We start from the raw sequence: 27,451 nt of genomic DNA on the forward strand, positions 1-27,451 counted from the left end.
ATAAACACATCTTATTCATTATATTAAGAAGTATCTTTGTCTCACCCTAGAATTGAATGTTATTAAATATAAATATGTAAATATTTTCTCACTTTGCATCTTTGTTAAGTGCACAGTAGCAAGTATAATTATTTAGTAGAAGTATACATTACAATTATTCACTAGAATTATTGTTTTTAATTAAGAGAGTGAAACTGAAATTTATTTATTAAAACTCAGAAGTTTTCTAAGAAATACTGATCTTTTGAAGATATTTGAGAGTAGAAGTTTATAAATAAGTTGTATATAATTAGTGTAAATAAATGCCATATTTTACTTTTTAATTTAGTTTTCAGGTGGTGGATTTGGAGTGGAACAAGAAACAAATATGGTTAAGTTGTTGGAAAAACAGTACCAAGAACGATTAGAAGAAGAAGTAGCTAAGGTAAGTTTATAGTTTGTCCAGAAGATTATTGTGGTTTATACTCCCTTGAGTCTTCAAAAAATGTAAGTTTTATTGATGGTAACACACTTTCTTTTTTTGTTATAAGTTTCATACATGGCCTGTCTTTAAGTTCAACATCCTGTGACGTTTTCTTTGAGAAAAAGCATTCTTTTCTTGATGGGGAATAGTAATCAGAAATTTCCAAAATATCAAAACAAGTTTTTATAAATTCAATACCTTGTGAATAGTAGGAGTTTGGCCTTCCTTAAAGGTGGGGAATGTGGTAGGAAATGAGAAAAAAGGTGGTTGGTCTTTTATATATTACCTTTGCTCACCTTTTCCCAGAGACATTACTGTGATGTTAATGACTATAATAGATACTCTTAGCTGCTATGCCCAGAACCATTCTTTTAAACTCTTGAATACCAAGTATATTACCTAGCCTACCATTATGATCCCATTTATTTTGTCTTTGTATTCTCTTTAAAAATTCATATACCTGATCAGGTTTTTACATTGCAACAGTTGAATTCTGAGTTTGTCTTCTTATTTATTACAATATATCACTGTTCCAATATAACAATCCCAGTGGAGTATATATATTTTAAGGGGGGAGGATTGATAGGATATACAGGAAATGCATGGGAATTAGGTTAAACATAAATTAAATGAAGAGGCTAAAACCCAAGGAAATATATGGGCCATCAGGACTCAGTCACTTCTGTATCTGAATTGAATGTTTAGTTCCTAGAGATCAAATTAAAAAGTGAGGCATCATCTTTTATATAGCTCTCATTATGTAGTTCTTTTTAAAAATGTAGGTTTTCTCTACCTGGCTTTTTACTTAATGCAAAAGAAGCACAAACTTTCATTCCTTTTAAAGAATTTCATAAGTATTTTCGGTTAATAGTAACCCTCAGTAACAGAGATAGCAATGGCTTAAAATTCTGTTTATTAAAAGCAAAATTATAGAATGCCCTTAAAAGTCTGAGCTTCTTTAGTGAGCTCTGAAGTATTCAGAAATTCAGCTCATTGTTGGAGGACAAAAAAAAAAAATTCAAACGCTAAAATATGGGACTTTTCTATTATGTTTCTTTCTGGCCCAAATGCTTTCTGGGGAATTCTTTTCACTGCTTGATTATGGTTTCTATGGAATTAGTGGGGAAACTCTGCATTGTATAGAAACCCAAAGATACCTGCTAACAGAGAGCCTGCACAATTTGGATTCTAGCCTAGGTTGGCCACCAGAGGGTAGTGTTGTCATTCACTAGCCAGTTCCTGCTGCTCCATGCCCTGTGGAGATGACAAATCCTAATGTATACTCCATTATTATTTTTTTATTTGTAAAGCATCATTCCTCCATAGGCTCCCCACCCCTCAGCTGTTTCAAAGAAAGCTCACAGAAGCATTAGCAAGCAAGGAGAGCTGCCCTGGCAAAGTGTATGGTGGTTTGATGGAAGAATGCAGGTGGACATCTGGAATAAAATCTGTGGACTGAGGGCAGGGACGGCACCCCCAGGGTAGGGAGGACTACCGTGTCTGCAGTGAGCAATGAAAACGGCTCTACCCAGTGGGGTGCAGACATGAATTTGTTCCCATAAGGGTTAGAGAGTGAAGACCAACATTGGACGTTAGCAATCTAAACATTCCTGTTCTGTCCAGCACTGTGACACTCCAGAAAGGCCCACTCAGTCTGCCAGGAGCAGAATGTGCTTCTTACTCTTTAGGGAACTGGTACAAATGAACCCCTGAGCATAGCCTAGGGATGGGATGCTGGGAACCTCTGAGTCCTGAGATGGCGCTGGGAACAGGGCAGAGGTTACAGGTGGAACCTTTTTACAGACAGCTGAAAGAAATTATAAATACGCTATACTGAGACATGGAAAGCGGGTTAAGTCATTAATGGGAGTAAAGCAGAGGGGAGTATGTTGATGGCATAATAATAAAAATAAAACAGCTTGATAAAAATGACAACTCTTGGAGTCCAAGGGAAACTGAGAATTGGCATGATCCTACAACATAAACTGGAGCTGTGCCCATCTCCAACACAGCCTGTGCATATGCTAATTTTCCTCCAAGTCTCCTCCCTTATCAAACATACTGCCATAGCACCTATTTTATTTTAAGCTCTTCTTCCAATAATCTAGCAATGTAGGCATTGTCTTCAACAATTTACAGATGAAGAAACTGAAGGTTGGATGTTCAAGATTCCATGGTGAATGAGATGAATACAAGAGCTGGAATGAAGCCCTGTGGCTCTAACACCAGGTCCCTTTGCTATGCTTTGCTGGTTTCCCAAGAAAAACTGGATGAATATGCACCTAGAGATGTGAGCATGCATGTCTACATAGAGCCTCAAAAGGATGCTCACCTTTATCCATCAGTGTTGTTGCCAATCGAGAAGAGTCCTAAGCTTTGTGGCCTGTCTGCACTTCTCCTGCTGTTCCAGAGTGGAGTGGGTGGTGACCTGGGGCTGCTGTGAAGGAACTGGGCCAAGAAGGTCTCCTCTGGTTGCTCCTGTCTGTCTGCAGGAGTAGAGGGAGGTTTGAGAAACCACAGCCCAGAGGGGAAGGGAGGACACCTTGTTGTAGACACATTCAAGAGCCTGTTGGAACAAGGCTTGGAGGAAAGCCGCACCATTACCACTAAGACCATGACAGCATGTACATTTGGTTAAGGAATGGAAGCAAATTATGGATAAGAAAGATTTTCTCTTGACATGACTACTATTGGCCTTTTAGAGTACCTTTTTGTTTAGTTTATTGTTGTTAAAAACAAGACTGTCATCCTGCTTTAGATAGAAAATTCCTGTCTACTACAAAATTGCAGGCCCTGAGAAAAGTCCCAAAGAATGGTTGATTTTTCAATAAAACAATAGCATGTTGTAAAAGGATGAGTAGAGTGGATGAAAAATGGTTCTACTGAAAGAAACCTCACAGAGTAACTGGGCACATCAGGGGGGTAGTCATACTCCAGGCATATAAATTCTTTTTATGTTGAATCTATTGGGGTGACATCCTATCTAATAAAGAGGGAATATGCTAATTGACCCTCACACCATCGCAAAGATGGCAGCACCCACAGCCAATAAGGAGGGGATATGCTAATTGACTGCCCTGCCCTCAAAGATGACAGTGCCCACAGCCAATAAGGAGGGAATATGCTAATTAACTGCCCTGCCCTCAAATTTGGTGGCGCCCACAGCCACAAGATGGCGGCACCCAGTCCACTCAGCTCCGCTGGGGCGGCAGGCATGCAGCAAGGCCAGGTCCTCCCCCAGGCAGGCCTGGCCACTTTGTGTGCCTGCCTCCGGAGTCCCCCAGTCCCCTCAGCACCCCAGCTGCCCAGGGCCGGCCGAGGCGCAGGCAAGCCTCAGATGGCGGCTGCCCAGCCGCCTGAGGCTCAGTTAACCAGGGCCGGCTGAGGCTTGTGCTACCGGCAGTGGCAGCAGCAGAGGTGTGATGGGGCGTCACCTTCCCCTGATCGCCAGGTCGCCTCCCGCCCCTGAGGGCTCCTGGACTGTGAGAGGGGGCAGGCTGGGCTGAGGGACCCCCCTCCAGTGCATGAATATTCATGCACCAGGCCTCTAGTTAGTTAATAAAACCATACAGGTTAAAGTGTACAACTCAACAAAACATCATCTGCATAGTACAGTGTGTGCCCTTCACAGAAAGCCAAGTCTCTTTCCATCCCCATTTATCCCCCCTTGGCCCTCTTCTACCTCTACCCACCCACCCTGCCCTCTGGCTGTCACCATACTGTTGTGTCTATCCTATATAATAAAACCCTAATATGCAAATCGACCAAATGGCGGAACGACCGGTAGTTATGATGCGCACTGACCACCAGGGGGCAGACACTCAATGCAGGAACTGCCTCCAATCTGCATTCCCACCAACAGTGCATGAAGGTTCCCCTTTTCTCCACATCTTTGCCAGCACTTGTTGTTTGTTGGTTTATTGATGATAGCCATTGTGACAGGTGTGAGGTGATATCTCATTGTGATTTTAATTTGTGTCTCTCTGATGATTAGTGACATTGATCATCTTTGCATATCTCTCTTGGCCATCTGAATGTCCTCTTTGGAGAAGTGTCTATTCAGATCCTTTGCCCCTTTTTTATTTTATTTATTTATTTATTTATTTATTTATTAAATATATTTTATTGATATTTTACAGAGAGGAAGGGAGAGGGATACAGAGCTAGAAACATCGATCAGCTGCCTCCTGCACACCCCCTACTGGGGATGTGCCCACAACCAAGGCACATGCCCTTGACCGGAATCAAACCCGGGACCCTTCAGTGCACAGGCCGACGCTCTATCCACTGAGCCAAACCGGTTTCGGCCTTTGCTCCTTTTTTTAAATTGGATTGTTTTCTTGGTGTCGAGTTGTTTATATATTTTGGAAATTAACCCTTTATCATATGTATCATTTTCGAATATGTGGGTTACCTCAGATTCAGTGTGTTACCTTTTCATTTTGCTGATGGTTTCTTGTGCTGTGCAGAAGCTTTTTAGTTTAATGTAGTTTCATTTGTTTATTTTTCCCTTGCCTGAGGAGATATATCGGCAAAAATATTGCTAAGAAATGTCTGAGGTTTTACTGTCTATATTTTCTTCTAGGATTTTTGTAATTTTGCTACTTAAATTTAAGTCTCTAATCCATTTTGAGTTTATTCTTGGGTATTGTGTAATTTGATGGTCTAGTTTCACTTTTTTGTATGTATCTGTCCAATTTTCCCAAAACTGTTTATTGAGGAGACTGCCTTTACTCCATTGTATGTTCTTGCCTTCTTTATCAAATAGTAATTGAGCATAAAGGCATGGGTTTATTTCTGAAATCTCTATTATGTATCATTGATCTGTATGTCTGTTTTTATGCCAGTACATGCTGTTTTGATTACTGTGGCCTTGTAGTATAGTTTGATATGAGGTAGCATTATTTTTCCAACTTTGTTCTTCTTTCTGAGTGTATATTCTGCAGCTTTGGGATGAAATGTTCTGTAAATATCAAACATCAATCTGGTCCAGTGTGCCTTGTTGATTTTTTGTCAGTAAGAGCTATCCATTGATGTCAGTGGGGTGTTAAAATCCCCCAAAATGACTGTATTGCTGTCAATCTGTCTCTTAATGTCCACCAAGATTTTCTTTATATATTTAGGTGTTCCATTGTTGAGTGCACATATGTTTACAAGGGTTATAGTCTCTTGTTGAATTGATTCCTTTAATTTTACATGATGTCCTTCTTTGTCTCGTATTATGGTCTTAGTTTTGAAGTCTGTTTTGTCTGATGTAAGTATTGCTACCCCACCTTTTGTTTGTTTGTTTGTTTGTTTGTTTCTACTTGCATGGAATATTTTTTTCTATTCGCTTTCAGTTTGTGTATAGCTTTTGTTCTGAGGTCGGTCCCTTTTAGATGGGTTTCAAAGCCCAGGCATGCTTTTATCTCAGATTGTGGCAACCAGGCTTCCCCCAATGCAAATTCTCTGTGGAATGTCCCTTGAAATAAAGTTATTGGTGCAATTGGTTCTCAGAGGCTTGGATTTGTCAGAGCCAAGGCTGCTGGTCAGAATTTCTAAGTACCTATGCTGGATGGGACACAAAATAAGGAGGGATTTAGGATCATAGTTGGAGTGGAAATTACACAATAGCACAAACCAAGTATTTCACTTCTGGGAATTTATTGTAAGGAAATAAGACAGGATATGCACAAAAATTTTTTGTCACAGTGGTGTTTAATATAGTGTAAGACTGCAATTAGTCTAAATGTCCAACATAGAAAATAGAATAAATTTATAATATATTTGTATAATCTGAAACTTTAAACTCATTAAAAATTATATAGTAATGTATTTTAACATGAAAATATATTTACTGTAGTCAAGCTATAAACACAGATTACAATATTAGAATTTGACATTTTTAAAGGAAATGCATATCTATATCTATTCATATCCATATTGATAGTGAAAGAGAGAAAGAGTCAGAAAAGTATTACTAAAGTGTGATTTTTCTTGGAAGAGAGAAACATATGGGCTTTTATTTCCTTTTTTCTAATTTCTGTACTGAACATTTATTGCTGTCATAGTAAGAATTTAAAAACTTTTAATTTAAAAAGGCAGGCAGTATAAAAAATACTTTTACATTAGATTCATTGTAAACTAGCAAATCTTTACCTCCATATCACTTTATCATAGGATTTCTTTTTTGAGGTCAGGATTTTTTCTAATCCATGTATTTTTTTCTTTTCTTTTTTTATTATCTTTTAACCTATTTTTTATTTTATTTTTTCCATCACCATTTATCCCCTCTATGCCCTCTTCCACCTCCACCCACACCCTCCACACCGTGCAATCACCACACTGTTGTCCATCCATGAGTTCTCTTTTTTTTTCTTTTTTCCTCAATCCTTCGCCCCACAAACTCCCTCCCCTCTCACCAGAGTCATATAATTTTGAGTGGTACCTGCTTTTTAATTTCTGCTGGTATTTAGAAATCTAATCCTTTTTTGTTTACTTTATTCTTTAGGTCATTGTGTCAATGAGTGTAGCATTTGCTCAACAAACTGAACTATCTAGAATATCTGGAGAAAAAGAAAATACTTCATCATCGAAAGAAGCACATGCTCTTTGTCAACAAGAACATTATTTAAATGAAATGAAATTACTTCAGGGTCAGCTTGGTTTTCAGACTTTTGAGACAATGGACATGAAATGTAAAGAAGAATTTAAACCACTTAGTAAGGAGCTAGGAGAAGATGGGAAGGAAGTTCTGTTATCAAACAGTGATAATCTTGATGATATACTTGAATCAAAGGACCATGAACTGACTATTTCAGAAGAACTGTTCTCCAAAGATAAAACATTTATAGCCAGAGAATCTGTAAGTATGCCTCCTTGAATATAAAAACTTATATAAAACTGTGACTTTCTTCACTATACAAATATTAGCAGTGATGTCGCTTAATGGAAGAGGAAAGCATGAAATCCAGTCTTATGATTCACACAATGAAAGTGTTTTATTACTTCTAAGGTATATGAGTAAATGACTTAATATTATTATTAAATAAAACAAGTCTGGTTCATAGTATCCTTATTTGTCTTAATACATTGTGCATGGTAAAATCTTAAGTTATACCTATATTAATTTTGTTTTAGGCAGTTCAAGATTAAGTATGTTATAATTCGACAATATGAATTAATAAATTTAATATTACTTAATTTAATATGATACTATCACAAGAAAATAGCTACCAATTTAAGAAAATAATTTAAAGCATTCTAGTCTGTATATACTGATTCTTTTTCTTTACTATCCATTAATGGAGAATCAATTCTGTGTCTATATCTCAACTATTTGTGCCATTAACAGAATAAATTCTACCTCTTAAAATTATCTAAATTCAAATTTTTGATTAATGTTCAGGATAGGTTATGTCTTGTTAGTGGCATATTTAAATAAAATTGCCAACTCTTTCTATAGTGCAAAACTCCTGAGGTATTCATGAAAATCTCTTTAATTTACCAGCAACTATTCAAGGCAGAAAAATCAGAATGATCGTTTAAGTAGTAGTTCTTCAGAAATTGAAGTACTTGTAGAAACCCATTAAGGAGTTGATTTCTTATGAGTATGAGAAAGTGGAATATAAAACTTATTTCCAGATAAAATTTATTGGAGATTGTTTCTTATCAAGCAGTTCCCTGTAGTATTGTGATGACCACTGTATAATATAAATTAAATAGGTAAAATTTCTCATGTTTTATAAATTTAATTTTAAAATATGTTTCCCCATTATAAAATGTCAAAGGAATAATGGAGTTTTAGCTTCATTAAGTTAAATATATGAAGTTTAGCTTCATTAAGTTAAATATATAGATAATGGAAGGAATCTTGAGTATCTTTATTCTCCCTTAGAATTAGATTACATCTAAATTAACTGATAACTATTTTACTTTTGGGGAATATGTAACGTATAGTGATAAACTAACTTCACGTTGATTAAGAATTATAATTAAGACAAATATATTTTTTAAGTATCTATATATATAAAAAGCTAATATGAAAAGTGTCCCCTCGGGAGTTCAATCTGGAGAACGGGAGTTTGATTGCTCACTATGATGTGCGCTGACCACCAGGGTGTGGCGCAGAACATGGTGGGCAACCAGCAGTGGCGGCAGGGCACTGAAGGAGTGAGGGAAAGAGAAGGCAGGGAGGAACCGCGAGGTGGCAGCACGTGGATGGCGAGGGAAGGAGGAGGTGGGGAGGTGGGGAACCTGATCGGCCCTGATTCCCTGCCAGGCCTAGGGACCCTACCCGTGCACAAATTTTGTGCACCGGGCCTCTAATTTATAATAAGTATATTAAAAAGTCAGGCCCTAACTGGTTTGGCTCAGTGGATAGAGCATCGGCCTGTGGACTGAAGGGTCCCAGGTTCGATTCCAGTCAAGGGCATGTACCTTGGTTGTGGGCACATCCCCAGGAGGAGATGTGCAGGAGGCAGCTGATCAATGTTTCTAACTCTGTCCTTCTCCCTTCCTCTCTGTAAAAAAAAAAGAAATCAATAAAAAGTCAGATGCTTTGTGGGAGTAATAGAATTGCTTTCATATTTATTTAAAATATTGATGCTGACAGATTTCTACAAAATGTGTTATGATTGATTTTTTTTTTAATTATTACAGATCCATGATGAGATTTTGGTATCGAGCATGGATGCTTCTAGACAGCTAATGTTAAATGAAGAACAGTTGGAAGATATGAGGCAGGAACTTGTACGACAATACCAAGAACATCAACAGGCAACAGAACTGCTAAGGCAGGCGCACATGCGCCAGATGGAGAGACAGCGAGAAGACCAAGAGCAGCTACAAGAAGAGATTAAGAGACTGAATAGACAGTTAGCCCAGGTATGGGACTTAAGAGTCCTTTTCTTCCTGATAAAAATAGTATTATTTGTATCGCTTTTGTTTAAAAAGTTGAAATTATTGCCAAAATGTGAATAAATACAAATATTTAATGTCAGGAATAGACTCCATCAGCACAGCAGCCTTAGGTCTTGTTAGGGAAATTCGACTCATTGTTGGAGTGCATTGTGTCCCTACCATTTTATTTATCTTTCTTTGCAGGCACTGGAAAAAGGGCTGCAAGGTTGTTTTTTTAATCATTCCAAATTTTTTGTGCTGAGGTGCTGTTAATATTCAGTTTTCCCATATTTATTTATAGTTTTGTGAGTCACCAATTAACATCTCCAAGGTTTATCTTTATCTGTCCTTAATCTGCCTTTTAAATCATGAATAGAAATCTGAAGTGGTATGTTTCTGGATCTTTGTCCAGGGAAACATCTCTTCTTGATTTGAGAAATGCAAATTTATATAACATTCTTATGCCTTTCTTGGCTAAATTTACATACTCCTTGGTATTTGGGAGCTGGATTCTTATCAATTGCTGTATATGATATACTCTCAAAATCATTGCAGAAAAGCAAGAAATATTTATATAAAAGTTCTTACTAAAACATTCAATTTTGGGAACTTAGCTATTAGGAGAAATAAGAAATAACTCTTAATATGTTCTTTCAAATATAGAACACCAGAAAAATGGGAGTTGACAAATCATTTGGAAAAATTAATTTTGCTTTTCTTCATTGTATTTTGTAAATTTAAACTTCTGAATTTTCAATGCAAAATTGGCATATAAAATAATATTATTTCAGTTGAATAAATTCCTAAATATTTAGGCTTAATTAGCTTTTTTTGTTTTTTGTTCTTTCAAATTTTGCATTGAACTTTATAAATGCTTTTAACCCCTTATCATGGGATATGAATCATAGGTAGAACTAGGTAGGGTCTCTTGGTCCCAGGGGGTTAAAACAGACCTGCTTAATATTTCTGCCTTTATTTTCTGTCGCAAACAATATTCTCTCATGACCTTTTTTCTTATTTAGAGATCCTCAATAGATAATGAAAACCTGGTTTCAGAGAGAGAGAGGGTGCTTTTAGAGGAGCTGGAAGCACTAAAGCAGCTGTCTCTAGCTGGAAGAGAGAAGCTGTGTTGTGAGCTGCGCAACAGCAGTACGCAAACACAGGTAGTATGGACTTTGACCCATCTAGGAGCAATGGATCAACAATGCAGTAGGATTTGTTTGTCTTTGTTGTTGTTGTGAAATGTGTCCTTTATTGGCATTGCACTTAAAATATTTGTGATGGCTGACATGTAAGATAGGAGGAGTTAAGATGCCTTACATTCTATGTAAGTAATTTGAATCTGACATTGCTTAGGAGCAACTGTCGTCTCACCAAGCAGCCTAACCAACTTTATTGTTGCACTAAAGCATGCGTTAGCTTTAACCTACTGACATTTTTTCATCTATAGAGTCTTTTATCTCTTTTTGATAATGCTAATCTCTTGATAAAATATAGTTAAATATTATTTTGTACAGTATCTGTTCTGCATGTAAAGGTTTCTGTTTCACTTTGTAACAGTATAAAGGAATGATATGCTATTTCCAAGATGACAGGTTTCCTTTCTATCTTGTCCTCTCTACCTTTACACAAACTTACACAGGAGGAAAATGAAAAGCAAGGGGAAATTGAGGAACAGACCTTTAAAGAAAAGGAATTGGACAGAAAACTTGAAGATGTGCCTCCTGCTGTTCTGTCCAATGAAAGGTATACAGAATGTGTATTTTTTTAACACAAAAATGAATTAAAATAGTTGTTTCAGTGTTATAAATTGTATTTTTCCTTATTTTTATCTTGTGTATTTCTTTTATTTGTACATTATATTTTGTATGTAAAGAGTAACAGTTTTTGGTCATTTAAATAGACAAGCACTTAATTTTTTTTGTATGTAAAGTAATTTTTAACAGATACTGATCAGATACTTAACTCAGTAAATGTTACAGCATCATTTGGTTGTTGAACATTTCTGGATTAATTTTATTTTGCTCATAAGGCATTTTTATACTAAAAAACAAAATTGTATTTGTGGTCTTATTCCTTCACTTGATGGACATGAATTCAGTATAAGCTACTTCCTGGTGTGTTTGTGATGAGAAAAAAACATTAAGTGTGATAGTCCACATGTAGCTTTCATGCATTACTTACTGCATAACAGATGAGAACTTTTTTTTTTAATATATTTTTTATTGATTTCAGAGAGGAAGGGAAAGGAAGAGAGAGATAGAAATATCAATGATGAGAGAGAATCATTGGCTGGCTGCCTCCTACACACCTCCTACTGGGGATCAAGCCTTGCAACCCAGGCATATGCCCTGATGGGGAATGAACCGTGACCTCCTGTTTCATAGGGCGACGCTCAACTACTGACCCACATTGGCTGGGCCACATGAGAATTTTTAATCCATTCCCAGTTTTACAGAGGAACAAATTAATGATCTGATGTTAACAAAAGTTTTCCTTACTTTGATTTTGTAGAAGTTAGTATAAAAATGTAATATATAAATGAGAATAATTATCCCAATTAATATTAAGGATTTTAAGCACAATATTTTAAAACTTATTTTATTCAAATGAAAACAGTTTCTTTAATTTTAAATTAAAACTAATATCTACTAACTTAATTTCCTCCTTTTCTAATTTCTGTGATTGTCAACCCTCTGTGTCCTCCTAACCTCCTTCCTCAGCTTGCATGGAGGAATTTGGCCCCTAAGATTTTGGCTTCCCCATTGGATCATCAGTATGGAACACAGTCAGTATGGAACTCAAACAAGAAAGACAGTGTATGAAAATTAGAGTTACCATGGCAATATAAAATAAACAAGATGTTTATTTTATAATTATAAATGTTTAGTTTGTAATTGAGATAAAGTGTTTTTATCTCAATTAGGTATATTTTTTAAATTATGCAGTGTTTAATTATTAGGATTTTTTGTGGTGAGTGCTGATAAATTAGTATTCATATTCATTTCTTTTTGCCATCATATTAATTTTATTTCTCTTATATAGAAATATTTTCAAAATATTTTAGTCTTGGGGCATTTGGGCTTGAACAAAATTTCAGGAAAACTTAAAGAAATAAAACCCTTGACTTACTCTACTAACTAAATCATTTAGTTTTATTTTTAATATCCTTGCTTATGTAAGCAGAGAACTTGATCTAGGTGCAAAAAATAGATCTGCCTGTTCACTTGACAAATACTAAAGGAAAAATTATGCATTTATTACCTTGTCTTAAAATAGTTATGTCATGTGCCTGTGAAAACAGATATCCTTTAACCTGACTATCGGTGGTCATTCGGTATGAAACTGAGAGAGAAAGCTGTGTTAAGGCAGAGGATCTTTTCCATGAAAGTCTCTTATTTTGTCTACATGTATGAAATATAAAGTTTCCCCCTGCAGTACCTTTGTTGAATTATGCTGTTAAGACACAAGAATTATTTAATTATTCAGAAGATTAATCAGAACATCTTCTGAATCACCATTTATGGAATTATATTTCTTGACATGGAAAGATGTTAATGTTAAGCAAAATAGGAAGCTTACCAAAGTAGTTTGCCCAGGATTGTTCCATTTAAAATATATGTATGAGAGAGGGGGGTGGGAAAGTCTAGAAGGACAGGCATTAAAATGTTAATAGTGATATCTCTGAGGGCTGAGATATTTTGGTGGATGGTTAGCAGTATTTTCTGACTGTTTTTTTACATAAGAGTTTTTTAAAAAGAGAAACACACATTAATGTCATTTGGCTGAACTAGGTCCTTTCTACTGGTTGAAATGAGGGTGGTATATGTAACTTGAGAAATTTTTGTCTCTGGAGTAGGTATAATGGCCTATGATATTCCCTCTGGTGTTAATAGTGAAATTTCACAGTAGACCTTTTTAAAAATAGGTCTATGCCACTTTAAGCAACTAGATCATCACCAATAAGATATATAAATACACATTTTTTTCTAGTGGATTTTTAAAATTACATTTTAAAATGTATTCTTTGGCACAAAGAAATTAAATGTAAAACATATATGAATAACCATGAATGGTATTACCATCTCGTAACTTACATATACTTGGGTTGGGTACTACCACACTTTTTAAAACTTAACTTTTGCATCTCCTTAATTTTTTTTTAATCTGGAAATTTTTAAATGTATAAAAGAATTTTTTTAAAACATTTCATTGTAGGTGCTATTGCATATTATTTTAATAGAGAAGATCTTCTGATACTTTATTTTTCAAGTCAGATATTTTGTAGTTCACTTTTTTGGGGACATAAGCAAAGTGTTTGATTTTTAGAAGATTTAACATTTTAATAAATGTTTCTTTATCTCTACAGGTATGCACTCCAGAAAGCTAATAACAGACTTCTGAAGATCCTCCTAGAAGTTGTAAAGACAACAGCAGCTGTGGAAGAAACAATTGGCCGCCATGTCCTTGGAATTCTGGATAGATCTAATAAAGGCCAGTCACCTGCCAACCTGATTTGGAGGTCAGAAGCAGAGGCACCTATAAAGTCGTGTGTTCATGAGGAACATACAGGAGGTACTAGCTTTATATTCTGTAAAACTGTTATCATCTTCAATAAATCTTAGAGTTCAAGGCACTTTGCTATGTATTGAAAATAAAGTGGTTTTCCAACAAAAAGACCTCCAAACACAAATGCTTTAGAGCCACTGTTCTCAAAACACCATTATTGTATAGCATTTATAAGTGGTGTCTTAGAGTTGTCATTATATATACTTAGAGTTACTACTGTGCTACATAAGTCAGAGACTGTTTAATTTCACCACTAATAAAAGAAAAATTTTACATCACCACTCATTACTTTTACCAGTAACCAGGAGGTTTGGGCATTATCCCTATAAATGAAGGGAAGATAAGAAATAAAGAGCTTTTAAGAATCAAACAACAGTTTCACATATCTATTGGTATGATTAGAAGAAAGTCTTTATAAGAAATCCAAGGTTTGAATTTATCTTTGAACAGTCCTCTGTTACACCATTTCTTCCTTTTGGAAAAGTGGTGTGAAATATGGCAGAATGTGTGTGGATCCAGAAATTAGGTCCTGACATGACATACATAGATGCCTTCCTACCTTTTTTAGCTGTGTGGGCCAGCCTCTTCTTTGAATTTCTTACTTTCATATTGCTGACCTCCAGTCTCTCCTACTTTTTTATTCCTTGTTTCTTACTGTAGAGGGAGTCAGGAAATTAGAAGGGGAGAAAGTTTTTGTCAGATGGAGAGAAATAGAGTCTCAGATCAGAAGATCAAGCCCATGCTTCACTACCATGCCACAACTAACCATTTCTCCCCAGTTAGAGGCTGACATTCTAAAAATGCCAATTTATGCAGTTTTTGAGAGTGTTCTGTTTAAGTTTCCTGTGAGAAGGAAATTATCCATGCCACTAACAGAAGGTTTGCCTAATTACAAGTTGGCCAGTTGCATGTTTCTAAGTGCAGAAAAAACTTGGTTTGGAACTTTAAGTAAAATTAATATAAAACACCTCAGTCAAAGTCAAAGATAATTTTAAAAACTGCTTTTAGTAAAATAAGACCTGAAATACATACTGTGTTTTAAAACTGCTTTCAAATTCATTCTTTTCAAACGTTGTTAGAAGTATTTTTCAAACTAACTTTAACTTTAAGCTCTCAATCAAGGGCTATTTTATTTCTTCAAATGAAACTTCCTATCTAATAAAAGAGTAATATGCAAATTAACCATCACTCCGTGACAAAAATGGCGGCACCCATAGCGGCCAGGGCAGACGCTGGCGGCAGCGCCCCAGCAACGCAAGCCCAGTGCCTGCTCCTTGGCCGCAGAGGGAGGGGAGGGGCCTCTTGCCAGAGGACTGGGCGCGGGACGCTGAGCTCATGTCGCCCCCAGCAACACAAGCCCAGCATCTGTGCCCCAGCTGAGAGGAGGGAGGGAAGGGGCCTCTGGCCTGAGGCCAGGGCAAGCGATGCTGGGCTCGTGCTAACATGAGCCCAGCATCCCTGTCCTGGCCGTGCGGATGAAGGGGAAGACTCAGAAAAATGGATCTTCCCAGTTCCTGACACTGATGGAGCCCTATGGGTCCCGGGGTCCTCCGCCTGCAGCCCCCAGTCGCAGCCCGGCAGTCCCAGTCGCAGACTGGAAGCCCCCTACCTGCAGTGCAGACACGGCCAGTGCAACGTGGCCAGCGTGGCGCCGTGGTGGGGAGGGGGTCCGGTGGGTGTGCTACAGACATAAAATTGCTGCCGCCGTGGCTGCCTCCCCCCGCCCCCACGCTTGCAAGTAGTACGGTCCAAGGGGGAAACTCCTGAGGCGCAGCTCCCACGGCAGCTGATGCGCACCACGCCGGCAGGGAAGCGGGACCTGGGAGCTGGGGAAGTGGGACCTGGGAGCCCAAGCCCCCAAGTACCTGAGCTGCCGGGTGTCGTGGGCCAGGGCCCTGAGAAGGCCCCAGGACAAGCAACTTCCCAGAGACTGTGCAGAGTGAGGGGAGGATCCTCTGGCTAGAGAGCGGGGTGAGGGATGCTGGCGTCATTGCAGGCCGGGCTGAGGGACACCCCGCCCCCGTGCATGAATTTTGTGCACCGGGCCTCTAGTGATATACATAAAAGAATTAGGTAGTATTTTCTTGGTTTCATTGTAAGAGTGTTTATCAAATTATGCATTTTTTGAAAATTATTTTATAAACGGCTTTTACTTAATTACCTGGAGGGGGCATTTGCTATTCTGCTAAGACCTAAACTAAACCATATTCAAAAGACACACTCTGAGGAATGTTCCATAGAGTACAAAAATACTCTGCTTTCTTTGATAGCAGTTCTCTTAGACCTTTTTCAAGGTGGTTGCTGAAATGCTCAGGAAAGAATATTTATTAAAAGACAGCAAACTCTCTTCAGAGCAGTTCTCATAGATATAAAAAGGAATAAGTTGGTAATTTAATGCAAGCACAGAGGAGTGTGTTTATTTCATTTTTTATGAGAAAACAGATCTGCAAGGACATCTGATCAATTTTCTTGCATGGTTACATCTACATACCCCTTTATAGATTAAATATGTCTGCTTCCTACTTTAAGATATCCAATAATACAGTAGCTTTTGAGTTACTAGGTGTACCGGTTAATAATGCGGATTTTTTCAATAGATGGAGTTACACATATGTTGATATATATGCGATTTGATATGTATGCTATTTTGTTGTATTGACAGCAAGCTTCAAAACTTCATATGTCAAATTTATGGAAGGTGTTAACATCATAGATATTTTTACGCTTAAAAATGTCAAATTTCATGCCAAAAAAAGAGCATTTGCGGGAAGTTTTAATTCATTACTTTATTTTGAAGAAAAAGTTATCGTATACTTCAGGAAGCTTATGGTGAACATGCTCCATCTCAAGATACTTGTGAACGCTGGTTTAAATGCTTTAAAAGTGATGATTTCGACGTGAAAGCCAAAGAACGTCCAGGTCAACTGAAAAAGTTTGAAGACCAACAATCACAAGCATTATTGGATGAAGATGCGTGTCAAACTCAAAAACAACTTGCAGAAAGATTAAACGTTGCTCAGCAAACAATTTCTGATTGTTTACAAGCAACGGGAAAGATTTTAAATGAAGGAAAATGGGTGCCACATCAACTGAACGAAAGACAAATGGAAAACCGAAAAGTCATCAGTAAAATGTTGCTTCAAAGGCACAAAAGAAAGTCTTTTTTGCATCGAATGGTGACTGGCGATGAAAAGTGGATTTATTTTGAGAATCCCAAATGCACAAAATCATGGGTTGATCCAGGTCAGTGGTCGGCAAACCGTGGCTCGCGAGCCACATTTGGCTTTTTGGCCCCTTGAGTGTGGCTCTTCCACAAAATACCACAGCCTGGGCGAGTCTATTTTGAAGAAGTGGCGTTACAAGAAGTTTAAGTTTAAAAAATTTGGCTCTCAAAAGAAATTTCAATTGTTGTACTGTTGATATTTGGCTCTGTTGACTAATGAGTTTGCCGACCACTGATCAACATCGACTGCAAGGCCAAATCGCTTCAGAAAGAAGACAATGCTCTGCGTTTGGTGGGATCAGGAAGGTGTGGTGGATTATGAGCTTCTAAAACCAGGTGAAACTGTTAATACTGATCATTACCGACAACAAATAATCAATTTGAACCATGCTTTGATTGTGAAACAACCAGAATGTGCCAGAAGACACAGCAAAATAATTTTGCTTCATGATAACGCACAATCACACACTTCAAAACCAGTTAAAGACACGTTAAAAGATCTTGCCTGGGAAGTATTAATCCACCCGCTTTATTCACCAGACCTTGCTCCTTCAGATTACCACTTGTTCCGATCGATGGCACATGCACTTTCCAAGCAGCACTTCGAAACATACGAAGTGGAAAATTGGGTCTCTGAATGGTTTGCCTCAAAACAAGAGAAGTTCTATTGGGACGGTATCCACAAATTACCTGAAAGATGGGGGAAATGTGTAGCTAGCGATGGACATTACTTTGAATAAAGCACCTTTGATGTTTCTCTTGAAATTATCCTGTTTCCTTTGATTACAAAATCTGCCATTATTAACCGGTACACCTAGTATAAGCAGTTCTTATCAGCCAAATTCTACAAACATTTATTGAGAATTTCTCTATGCCCTCTGCTTTATAGCAATTCACAGTCTAGTGAAGTAGATACTGAGATTTCAATTCAAGGCAAGATAAACTCATAGTACTTGATATTTTACTTAAAACCACTTTATGTGCACTAGAATCGATTAAGCCTTTTAAAATTTTAATTATTTAAAAGATTCTTAAAGAGCAATGTTAAGATATAAGAGGAAAAATTAAATCCACAGTTAAGAAATACAGTGTACTAGTATACAATATTATAGCAGAGAGAAGAATTTTGCTGTTTTTAGTATCATTGGTCATAATGTTTATTTATCATTTAATTACTTAGTCTTTGTTTTTATCTTTAACAATGATATGCTAGTCTTTTTTTAGATCTGTTAAGTGATATGTACTGGGGTTTTTTGTTTGTTTTTTTTTATATATATGCTAGTCTTACTAATAAAATTGGGATGACCATTAATATAATTTTGGGGATACTTATCAGATCCATTTTGCATATTAAAGGTGTTACTGGCAAGTCAGCTCTTGGTTCTTGAGTTTGGGAAAAAAGAATTCAGAACTCTAGTAGGAGAGAGTTTATTTAGTATGCAAAGCGAAAGTACACTTGAAGAGAAGATTCGAGTGTGCGGCTCAGAATGCTGCCTTGGCCTTTTAGAAACAAAGTCACAAAGGCAGAAAAAGTGAACCAGCTGGGCTGTGTGTACTCAGGAAACAAGTTACAGATGCAACAGGGGCCCTCAGAGACAGGTTCAGGGAGTTAGGCCAGGACATGCTGTCGCTGCTCATTGCCCCGCTGGCTGCAAGTCTTGTGGGAACCCTTAGAGCTTAGGAGAAAGAAAGCAAAGATGCACACCTAAAGAAAGAAAGTGCAGGCATACTCTAGACTCTAGAGCAGGGGTGGGCAAACTTTTTGACTCGAGGGCCACAATGGGTTCTTAAACTGGACCGGAGGGCCGGAACAAAAGCATGGATGGAGTGTTTGTGTGAACTAATATAAATTCAAAGTAAAGGAGCGGAGGGGAGAGCAAGAGAATCGGATAGAACAGCCGGATCCGACCCGCGGGCCGTAGTTTGCCGGATCCGGCTGTTCTATCAGATTCTCTTGCTCTCCCCTCCGCTCCTTTACTTTGAATTTATATTAGTTCACACAAACACTCCATCCATGCTTTTGTTCCGGCCCTCCGGTCCAGTTTAAGAACCCATTGTGGCCCTCGAGTCAAAAAGTTTGCCCACCCCCGGTCTAGAGAGTGCGAATGCTGGGTCCTTTGTCTTAAGGGCTTTTATCTGTTTTCTAAAGGTGGGAATTTTAGGGGCGGTCTCAGGAGGATCTCAATAAAATATTCATCAGCTTTCCAGGTGTGTCCTTTAATATGCTGATGCATCAAAATGAGTATATAGAGCGGTCAGGGTCATCCTCTGGTCAGTTTCACCTTCAAAGAATGTCACCAAAGAGGGACCTGACCAAGGCGGGTCTGCCCCAGTTTGGTCTAAAATGTGTAAATAAGACCTTGCTACTTATTATCCGGATTTGAATTGGTTGGCCAGTTTGTTCAGGTGTCTCAGTTTCCCCATTTCACTTGCCGAGGAATTTTCCTAGCTTCTTACTGACCTGTCTCAAAGCAAGTATTGAATTAATAGAATTTATAATTTAACACCTTGAATTTTCTCATAAACTTTGAAGAAAATATTGGCATTGAAATATTGACACAGTGTTTCATATATAAGAATTATTTCTGACATTCCTTCATATTTTAAGGATGCATTATTGCATTTCTGACTTTTGAAATATTTCTTGTCTAATATAACGAAAAGGGTTCATTATTAATCTGATTATGAAGCAACTTCTGCTTTTACATTTTCATATATGACTTTGGTTATAGGTAGCACTTGTGATCTATTTTCAGTCTTCATGTCTGAACTTGTTTAGATTTTAAACTTGTATGGACTTGTTAACTCTCTAAAAAAAATAATTGATTTTTTAATGTTTGCTTCCTCATAAGAGTAACCTAGTTTATGAAATTAAAGGGGCATTTTGAGCCCATATGAAATCACTTGAACTTGAGTGAATATTAGACTAGTTCATAAAAATTAGTTCCCCCAGAATGTGTTGAAAGAAAACTTTCCTTGAGGTTTGCACTGTGACGGTTCGCCAGTAGAATGCATACACCCTCCCTTAGGAAGCCAAAGATTGAATCTCATTTGCTGCCACTTCCTTTTGGAAAGAATACTGGACTAGTAACCAGAAGGCCCATGATTGTTGATCTAGCTCACTGTGACCTTGAGCAAATCTCTTAGTCTCCCAGGGCTTCAGTTGAGTTTTTTCACCTGTCAGGTATGAGAGTCCAACTGGAGTCAGTGGTTTCCAATTGGAGCCATAGAGATCTTCTGAAGGCCACAGGGACAGAGAAATGCTCTATTATATCACCGACCCTGCTTTAACCTGAGAAGTTTATTATGTGTATGGAATGAAATGGTAATAATCCATAATGTAAATAAAGGATTTTTGAATAACCATTATCTGCTATTTTTTAAAATATACTTTTATTGATTTCAGAGAGGAAGGGAGAGGGAGATAGAAACATCAATAATGAGAGAGAATCAATGATAGGCTGGCTGCCTCCTGCACGCCCAATACTGAGGATCGAGCCTGCAACCCAGGCATGTGCCCTGACCGGGAAGGGAACTGTGACCTTCTGGTTCATAGGTCAATGCTCAACCACTGAGCCATGCTGGCTGGGCCATTATCTGCTAATTTTAAGATACAGATGAGTGGTTCATAAATCTGAAATCATGAATCTATACACCAAACTGACTATTCTGAGATTTCTATTGGCATTTTATGAAATTGCCCTGGTGATTTATATTATTCTCTCATTTTCCCTCAAAGCTAATTGTTATAAAGTATAAGCTTGATGTCTTTCTCCTTTATTTCATGGGAATAAACAAAAAGTTTTATTTATTCTTTGGAACATACTCAGATTATTTTTGTTTATATCTTCAAAATATTATTAATAAAATACATTAAGCTAATTGATATCTCCATTTTTTTCTAGGTACATTAATATCTACTTTGTTCATTATACATTTTTTAAATTAACATTCAGTGGCCTTTTATAAGACATTTTGTTTTATATATCCTCTGTATTTTGTGCTTGAGATTTGCTCCATGTAATACACAGTATCTTCAATCTTTTCCTCACCACTAACTTTTTTCCCTCTGAAAACAGAAGTGTTTGTTGGTTTTTCCCAGCTTGGCTTTTCCATCTCAAGGTAAACCTCAATAGATTTGATGAGAAATTAGACTGGCTCCTACCTCCACTAGCATTGGTTTCTGTTCCTACAGTACCAAAGCTGCCATCCCAGAGGACAACAGTGACCACCCAGTTGTCAAATCCGGTACCATCTCCCAGTCCTTGTCCTATTTGACTTTCGAGACAAATAACATTGAATCTGTACCTTTTTGAAACATTCTCGTCTCCTGGAATATCGCTCCTGTCTTCCTCTGATTTATTTTTCACACAGGTTCTTTTGTTAGCTTATGATATACAGAGGCTCCAACTTTATTTGTCCTACTTCTTTCAGTGAATATTGCTCCTAAAACAAATGTACCCATTTCCAAGATTTTAACTCTGACCTTTCTACAAATGACTCTTAAATCTCTATGGACCCAAATTTCCAAAAGTTAACTTCTCCTATACTTAGCCCATTAACACTTCAGACTAATTATTTTTCATGCTTACACTATATATTTTCTCCTTGTTTCTCAGTAATGACTCTTCTGTCATCTAAGACTCATATAAGCAAGAAACCCAGAGTCATCTTTTTACTACTTTCTTCCTCCCTTGTCTTTTTTTTTTTTTTAATATATTTTATTGATTTTTTACAGAGAGGAAGGGAGAGGGAGAGAGAGTTAGAAACATTGATGAGAGAGAAACATCAATCAGCTGCCTCCTGCACACCCCCTACTGGGGATGTGCCCGCAACCAAAGTACATGCTCTTGACCGGAATCAAACCTGGGACCCTTCAGTCTGCAGGTCGATGCTCTGTCCACTGACTCCAACTGGTTAGGGCCTTCCTCCCTTGTCTTACACGTTGTCTTTTCCAACCTGTGCCCAATCTTCCTGCATCTTTTTTTAAATTTTATTTTTATTGTTGACAGTATTACAGAAGCTCCCCATTTTCCTCCTTTGCCCTCCTCAACCCAGCTTCCACTCAACTGCCTTCACCTTATTTCATGTCTTCAACACTTCTCATCTGGGCAATTGAAATAGCCTTATCAACTCTAATCAACCTCTTCTTCTTCAGTCCTTCCTCTGCCTTGTTGCAGTTTGCTTCCTAATTCACATATTGGATATTATCTTCCTGCTCAAAAAATGTATTTAACTCCCCATTATTAATAGTGAAAACCCAGTTTCCTTTGAAAGGTAAGACCATTCACAACTTAGATCCAGCCTACTTTCCAGCTGCCTTCTTTCATCTCTTCCCTTACCTCATCCTCACTTCTCCATGTACTCTCACCCCATAAAGCCTTGACTTTCCATCAGATCAGATTTTTCTTTTTCCTCAGACTTACCATGTTCTCTATCCATTAGAAAGAAAAGTCACTAGAGTGCATTTAATTCCTCAGGTAAAGTAACTAACGGTACAACATAAATATCTTTTTAAAATATGGTTTTATTGATTTCAGAGAAGAAGGGAGAGGGAGAGAGAGATAGAAACATCAATTATGAGAGAGAATCATTGATTGGTTGGTTCCTGCACACCCCACACTGGGGATCAAGCCCGCAACTGGGCACATGCCCTGACTGGGAATCAAACTGTGACTCCTGATTCATAGGTCCATGCTCAACCACTGAGCCATGCCGGTTGGGCCATAAATATTTTTTTAACACCTGTTGTAAACCATTAGTATTTCTTGCTTCCATAGCTTCTTTAAAAATATTTATTTTCTAGACATACATTATACTGTGCTTTATCTGAACTAATTTAACATACATTATACTGTGCTTTATCTGAACTAATTTTGAATACCAGCATCATTTGAGCTCATAAATATGTATAAAATATCCCTATTAAGACATTCCATTTTGAATATTTGTAATAATATAAGTAAATACCAGTCTAGTTGTTGTCTGTGTTTCAATTTTGAAAATAAAACTACAAAGTGAAAATTGTATTAACTGTTACTCTAAGAACTAGATAAAGCTGTGTAATAGCAAACATTTAAAATCATTTCCTAGAATGCAGTTTTGCACTTTTCAGCCAGTGACTTATACAGAGGTGCTTAGTAAATACTGAATTGTGCTGACTTCAGATCTTGCGTCTGAAACTGCATCTGATATTGTAAGTACATAAGATTAAGATAACTCAGTGTGGCATAAGCTACATTAGCAAGATTTTTTAATAAATAGCTCTTATTCTCCTGGCTGTACTGTTTCAAAGTGAATGTTAATTCCACATACTTTGAAAATTAAAGTTTCCTATGCTTTTAATTTGTTAACTTCATACAATTACTGATAAGAAATATGTCCTATCTATATTATAAAAGGCCAGTGGCCATAACGCCGTAATGACCAAGTGACCGGTCACCAGGAGATACACAGAGCACCTCTTGGGCCCTCCCCCCTCCTCCTTGGGGCATCAGCAGTGTCGGTGGTGCATCACAGGGTGCCAGCAGCATCAGAGGAGTGTTGCAGGGCGCCGGCAGCGTCCAGGGAGCATGCAAGGCGTTGCGCGGGGGCGGACATGGCCCTGATGGCAGGCAAGGCCTAGGGGACTCTACAAGCGCACAATTTAATTGTGCACTGGGCCTCTAGTCTATAATAATAAAAGCATAATATGCTAATTAGACCGGACAGCTGAACAAGCCTTCCGAACATCATTCTGGACATCCTTCTGGATGAAGCCATGGCGGTGGGGGCCAAGGCAGAGGTGGTTAGGGGTGATCAGGCAGGCAGGCAAGTGGTTAAGGGCAATCTGGCAGGCAGACAGGCAGAGTGATTAGGGGCAATCAGGCAGGCATGCAGAGTGGTTAGGGGCATCAGGCAGGCAGGAGAGCAGTTAGGGGCATCAGGCAGGCAGGTGAGCGCTTAGGAGCCAGTGGTTCTGGATTGTGAGAGGAATCCCAGATTGCGAGAGGGCGCAGGCCAGGCCGAGGGACCCCACCAGTGTACAAATCCGTGCACTGAACCTCTAGTGTACTAATATAATAAAAGAATACTAGTAGGTGATTCCTCTTCAGGAAATTTCATTGTTGGGTTGTTGTATTGTTGCCACATTTAGTACTGTATTCCATGGCAGTGATGGATAATCTATGCTTTTATTTTAGTTTAAATACTTCCAAAGCTTATCTTCTGCCCAAGTACACTCAATTTTCTTTACATAAGAAATAAGAATAATGTATATGCATAAGTCCCTATTTAAATTAGAACTGCTCATTAATTTAACCTCTTCCCAGTAAGTATACTGCTTATACCAGTAAAAGTAGCAAGCTGCAAAAAGATCTCGGTCCCTTTTATGGCCCAGCTGGAGTAGGTGATGCTGCCCAATGTGCTCAGAAATCAAAGGGTCTGCTGCAGACCAAATCAAGCACTTCTGTCCTTCCATCCATCTGAAACAACCTATTGCACAATGTTTTGCTTTTCATGTGGGTGTATTTTTTTCTATTTTCTTATTATACTGTATGTAAACTCCTTGAGGATGAATCCAGCTCTCATCACTTTATGTCTCCATTACTTAGTAAACCCTGCATGGTAGGCACTTAGTAAATATCTGTTGGAGGTTGTTTTAAAAGTTTTTATCAAAGAAAAAAGTGCTAAATAACCCAAATACTAATTTCTGCAAAGCCCTATTAGCATAGAATTATCTTTTTATTTTTACCTATTTGGTTATCAAATAATATTCTGTATTAGTCTGTTTTATTTTGTTGCATTGTTGTTAAAAGACCTTCATAGTTTCAATGATGTCAAGTGTTTATTTTATTTTGTAACCTTTTTTAATTACAATTATTATAATTTATTTATGCCTTTAAAATATTGCTCTAGTTACAGATGAGTCTATACCATCTTATTCTGGAGGTGATATGCCAAGAAACGACAGTAGCATGTGGTCAAAAGTAACTGAAGAAGGAACGGAGCTGTCACAGCGACTCATGAGGAGTGGTTTTGCTGGAACTGAAATAGATCCTGAAAATGAAGAACTTATGCTGAATATTAGCTCTCGACTACAAGCAGCAGTTGAAAAACTCCTAGAAGCCATAAGTGAAACCAGTGGTCAGGTAACCTCCTTATATTACTAATATAGAGTTTGAAGTAGGTTTTCTTTTAAGCCAAGGAACAACTAAATGATTTCTCTCTACAGTTCCAGAAATTTAGTTAGGCTCCCTGTTAATAATTGGTTATCTTGCCCTGGCCAGTGTTGCTCAGTTCTTTGAGCATTGTCCCATTCACCAAAAGGTTAGTGGTTCCATTCCTAGTCAGGGCACATGTGTAGATTGCGGGTTCAATCTCCAGTCAAGGGTGCATGTGGGAGGCAACAGATCAATGTTTCTCTCACATCTATGTCTCTCTCTCTCTCCCTTCCTCTCTCTCTAAAATAAATTAAAAAATAATAATAATAATTGGTTGTCTTTGTGATAACAAACACTGGTATCAATAGTCTTTTTAAGTGATAAAATATAATGTGTTGACAGATTATTCTAGGTCTAAAATTGAATGTTGTTTTAATTTTCAGATTTCTAGACTCTTACATGTTACTTTTTTTATACTAAAAGAGATCTTAACTTCACCATTATATGAAATATTCCAGTATAATATATATAATTCATTTGAAGGAATAGTATATGCTATCACGAAAACAAGCTATATGCTCTAGTGTGTCATAACATTGCTATTATAATATGAACAAATCAAACCTACAATTTCTTTACATGATTTTAACATCCTTTTCACAAATATGAATAAATTACTTCACTTTACAGACTATCTCTTGTTAGGAAATTAGAGTGTAGGACAGTTTCTATATTAAAATACTATTTTTATAGAAATTTTTAAAGCAAGGTTTTTATAACAAATTGCAGTGTTCTCTGTCTATAAAATTTTTACACCATGTATAATTGTCTCTTAAGTTACTCTATGCAGAATTTTTAAAATTATTTGCTATTAAAATGAAGTAAATTCACTTACTTATTTTTAAGATGTTGAACTGGTTCCTGGCCAGTGTGTGTTGCTCAGTGGTTGGAGCATCGGCCCTGTACCAAAGAGTCTCAGGCTTGATTTCTAGTCATGGCACATACCCAGGTCGCAGGTTTGATCCCCAGTTTGGGGCAGATGAGTGAGACAACCAATCAATGTTTCTCTCTCTCCCTCTCTCTCTCTCCTTCCTTCTCTCCCTCTCTCTCTCTCCTTCCTTCTCTCCCTCTGTCCCTTTCCCTTCCTCTCTCTAATATATGGTGACAGGAGAAGATCTGACTTTGGGTGGTGGGCACACAGTGCAATATATAGATCTTGTAACATAAAATCCCACACCTAAAACCTGTATGTTCATGTTGACCTATGTCATCCCCCCCCAAAAAAAAATCAATAAAAAAAATTTTTTTAATAATTAAAAAATAAAATAACTAATAAGTATTTTCTTTGCTGACTATTAGGGCATCTGCCTTATAGGCTGATTTCATAATATCTGTTGTAGTAGTATTTTACTTTATGTATTTGATTTGACAAGTGATTTGCCCAGTGGTATGTCCAAATTCATATAATAATACATTTATTATGATGGATTAAACTTCTCTTTTGCCCAATGGGCTACTATAAAATTGGGCTTATACTCAGCCCATTGCAGTTTCCTGTTTATGATAGCTTTCATTATAATATGAAGGAAAGGATTTAGAGACTATCCTCGAGCCCTTAGAAAGATAAATCTCTTTAACCTACTCCTTATTCAGTAATCTCTCTGTGGTTCTGTAGAACATTATCTTTGAGAATGTGGCTTCAGAGTCTTGATTCTTGGGGTCAGGTGAAAATAGAAATCAGTCTGTCCTGTAGGAATAATCTTTCACCAAGTTTTCAGAACCCAGAGATACTATTTAGAGCCACAGAAGATTATTTACCAAGAGATTCCTAAGTCCTTGGAAAAAATGAATAAATAATTTACTCCCACAGAGTGATTGTTATTGTAGGCAACTCTCTTGAATTTGTTAATTATCTTTTTTAAGAATGGTGGGTCCTAAGCTTCATGTTTCTATATTTTCTCAAAAAAAAAAGAGACTTTTCCTGAGGATGAAGCAGTAGTATACGTTAGGATTTTGTTTTATCATTTTTTTTGTTGAAACATTTTACTGTTAGCGTTGTCCCCAATGTGCTATTCTAAGCATTAGTTGGGGTATTATATCCAGGATTCATTCTCATTAGAGAAATAAGTAAATAAAAATCCAAAGGAAAACAACAGAAATATTTTACAATTTGAT

General features: G+C 37.4%; 1 protein-coding gene across 12 annotated transcripts in view; it reads left to right on the plus strand.

The window, feature by feature from the left end:
• Nucleotides 1–27,451, plus strand: part of AKAP9 (A-kinase anchoring protein 9) — a 148,273-nt gene that overhangs the window by 65,941 nt on the left and 54,881 nt on the right. For 8 of the 12 annotated variants that reach the window (XM_080663144.1, XM_080663139.1, XM_080663141.1 and 5 more), the window contains 8 exons: nucleotides 329–424; nucleotides 6,954–7,307; nucleotides 9,104–9,328; nucleotides 10,366–10,506; nucleotides 10,986–11,089; nucleotides 12,067–12,162; nucleotides 13,713–13,918; nucleotides 25,032–25,264. In XM_080663144.1, the coding sequence (XP_080519270.1) occupies nucleotides 329–424; nucleotides 6,954–7,307; nucleotides 9,104–9,328; nucleotides 10,366–10,506; nucleotides 10,986–11,089; nucleotides 12,067–12,162; nucleotides 13,713–13,918; nucleotides 25,032–25,264 (1,455 nt within the window). The remainder of the gene's footprint in view (nucleotides 1–328; nucleotides 425–6,953; nucleotides 7,308–9,103; nucleotides 9,329–10,365; nucleotides 10,507–10,985; nucleotides 11,090–12,066; nucleotides 12,163–13,712; nucleotides 13,919–25,031; nucleotides 25,265–27,451) is intronic. The other 4 variants (XM_080663146.1, XM_080663140.1, XM_080663148.1 and 1 more) reach the window with 1 other exon arrangement.

The sequence above is a fragment of the Plecotus auritus genome (genome assembly GCF_963455305.1).
Source record: "Plecotus auritus genome assembly, chromosome: 4".
NCBI classification, from domain to species: domain Eukaryota; kingdom Metazoa; phylum Chordata; class Mammalia; order Chiroptera; family Vespertilionidae; genus Plecotus; species Plecotus auritus.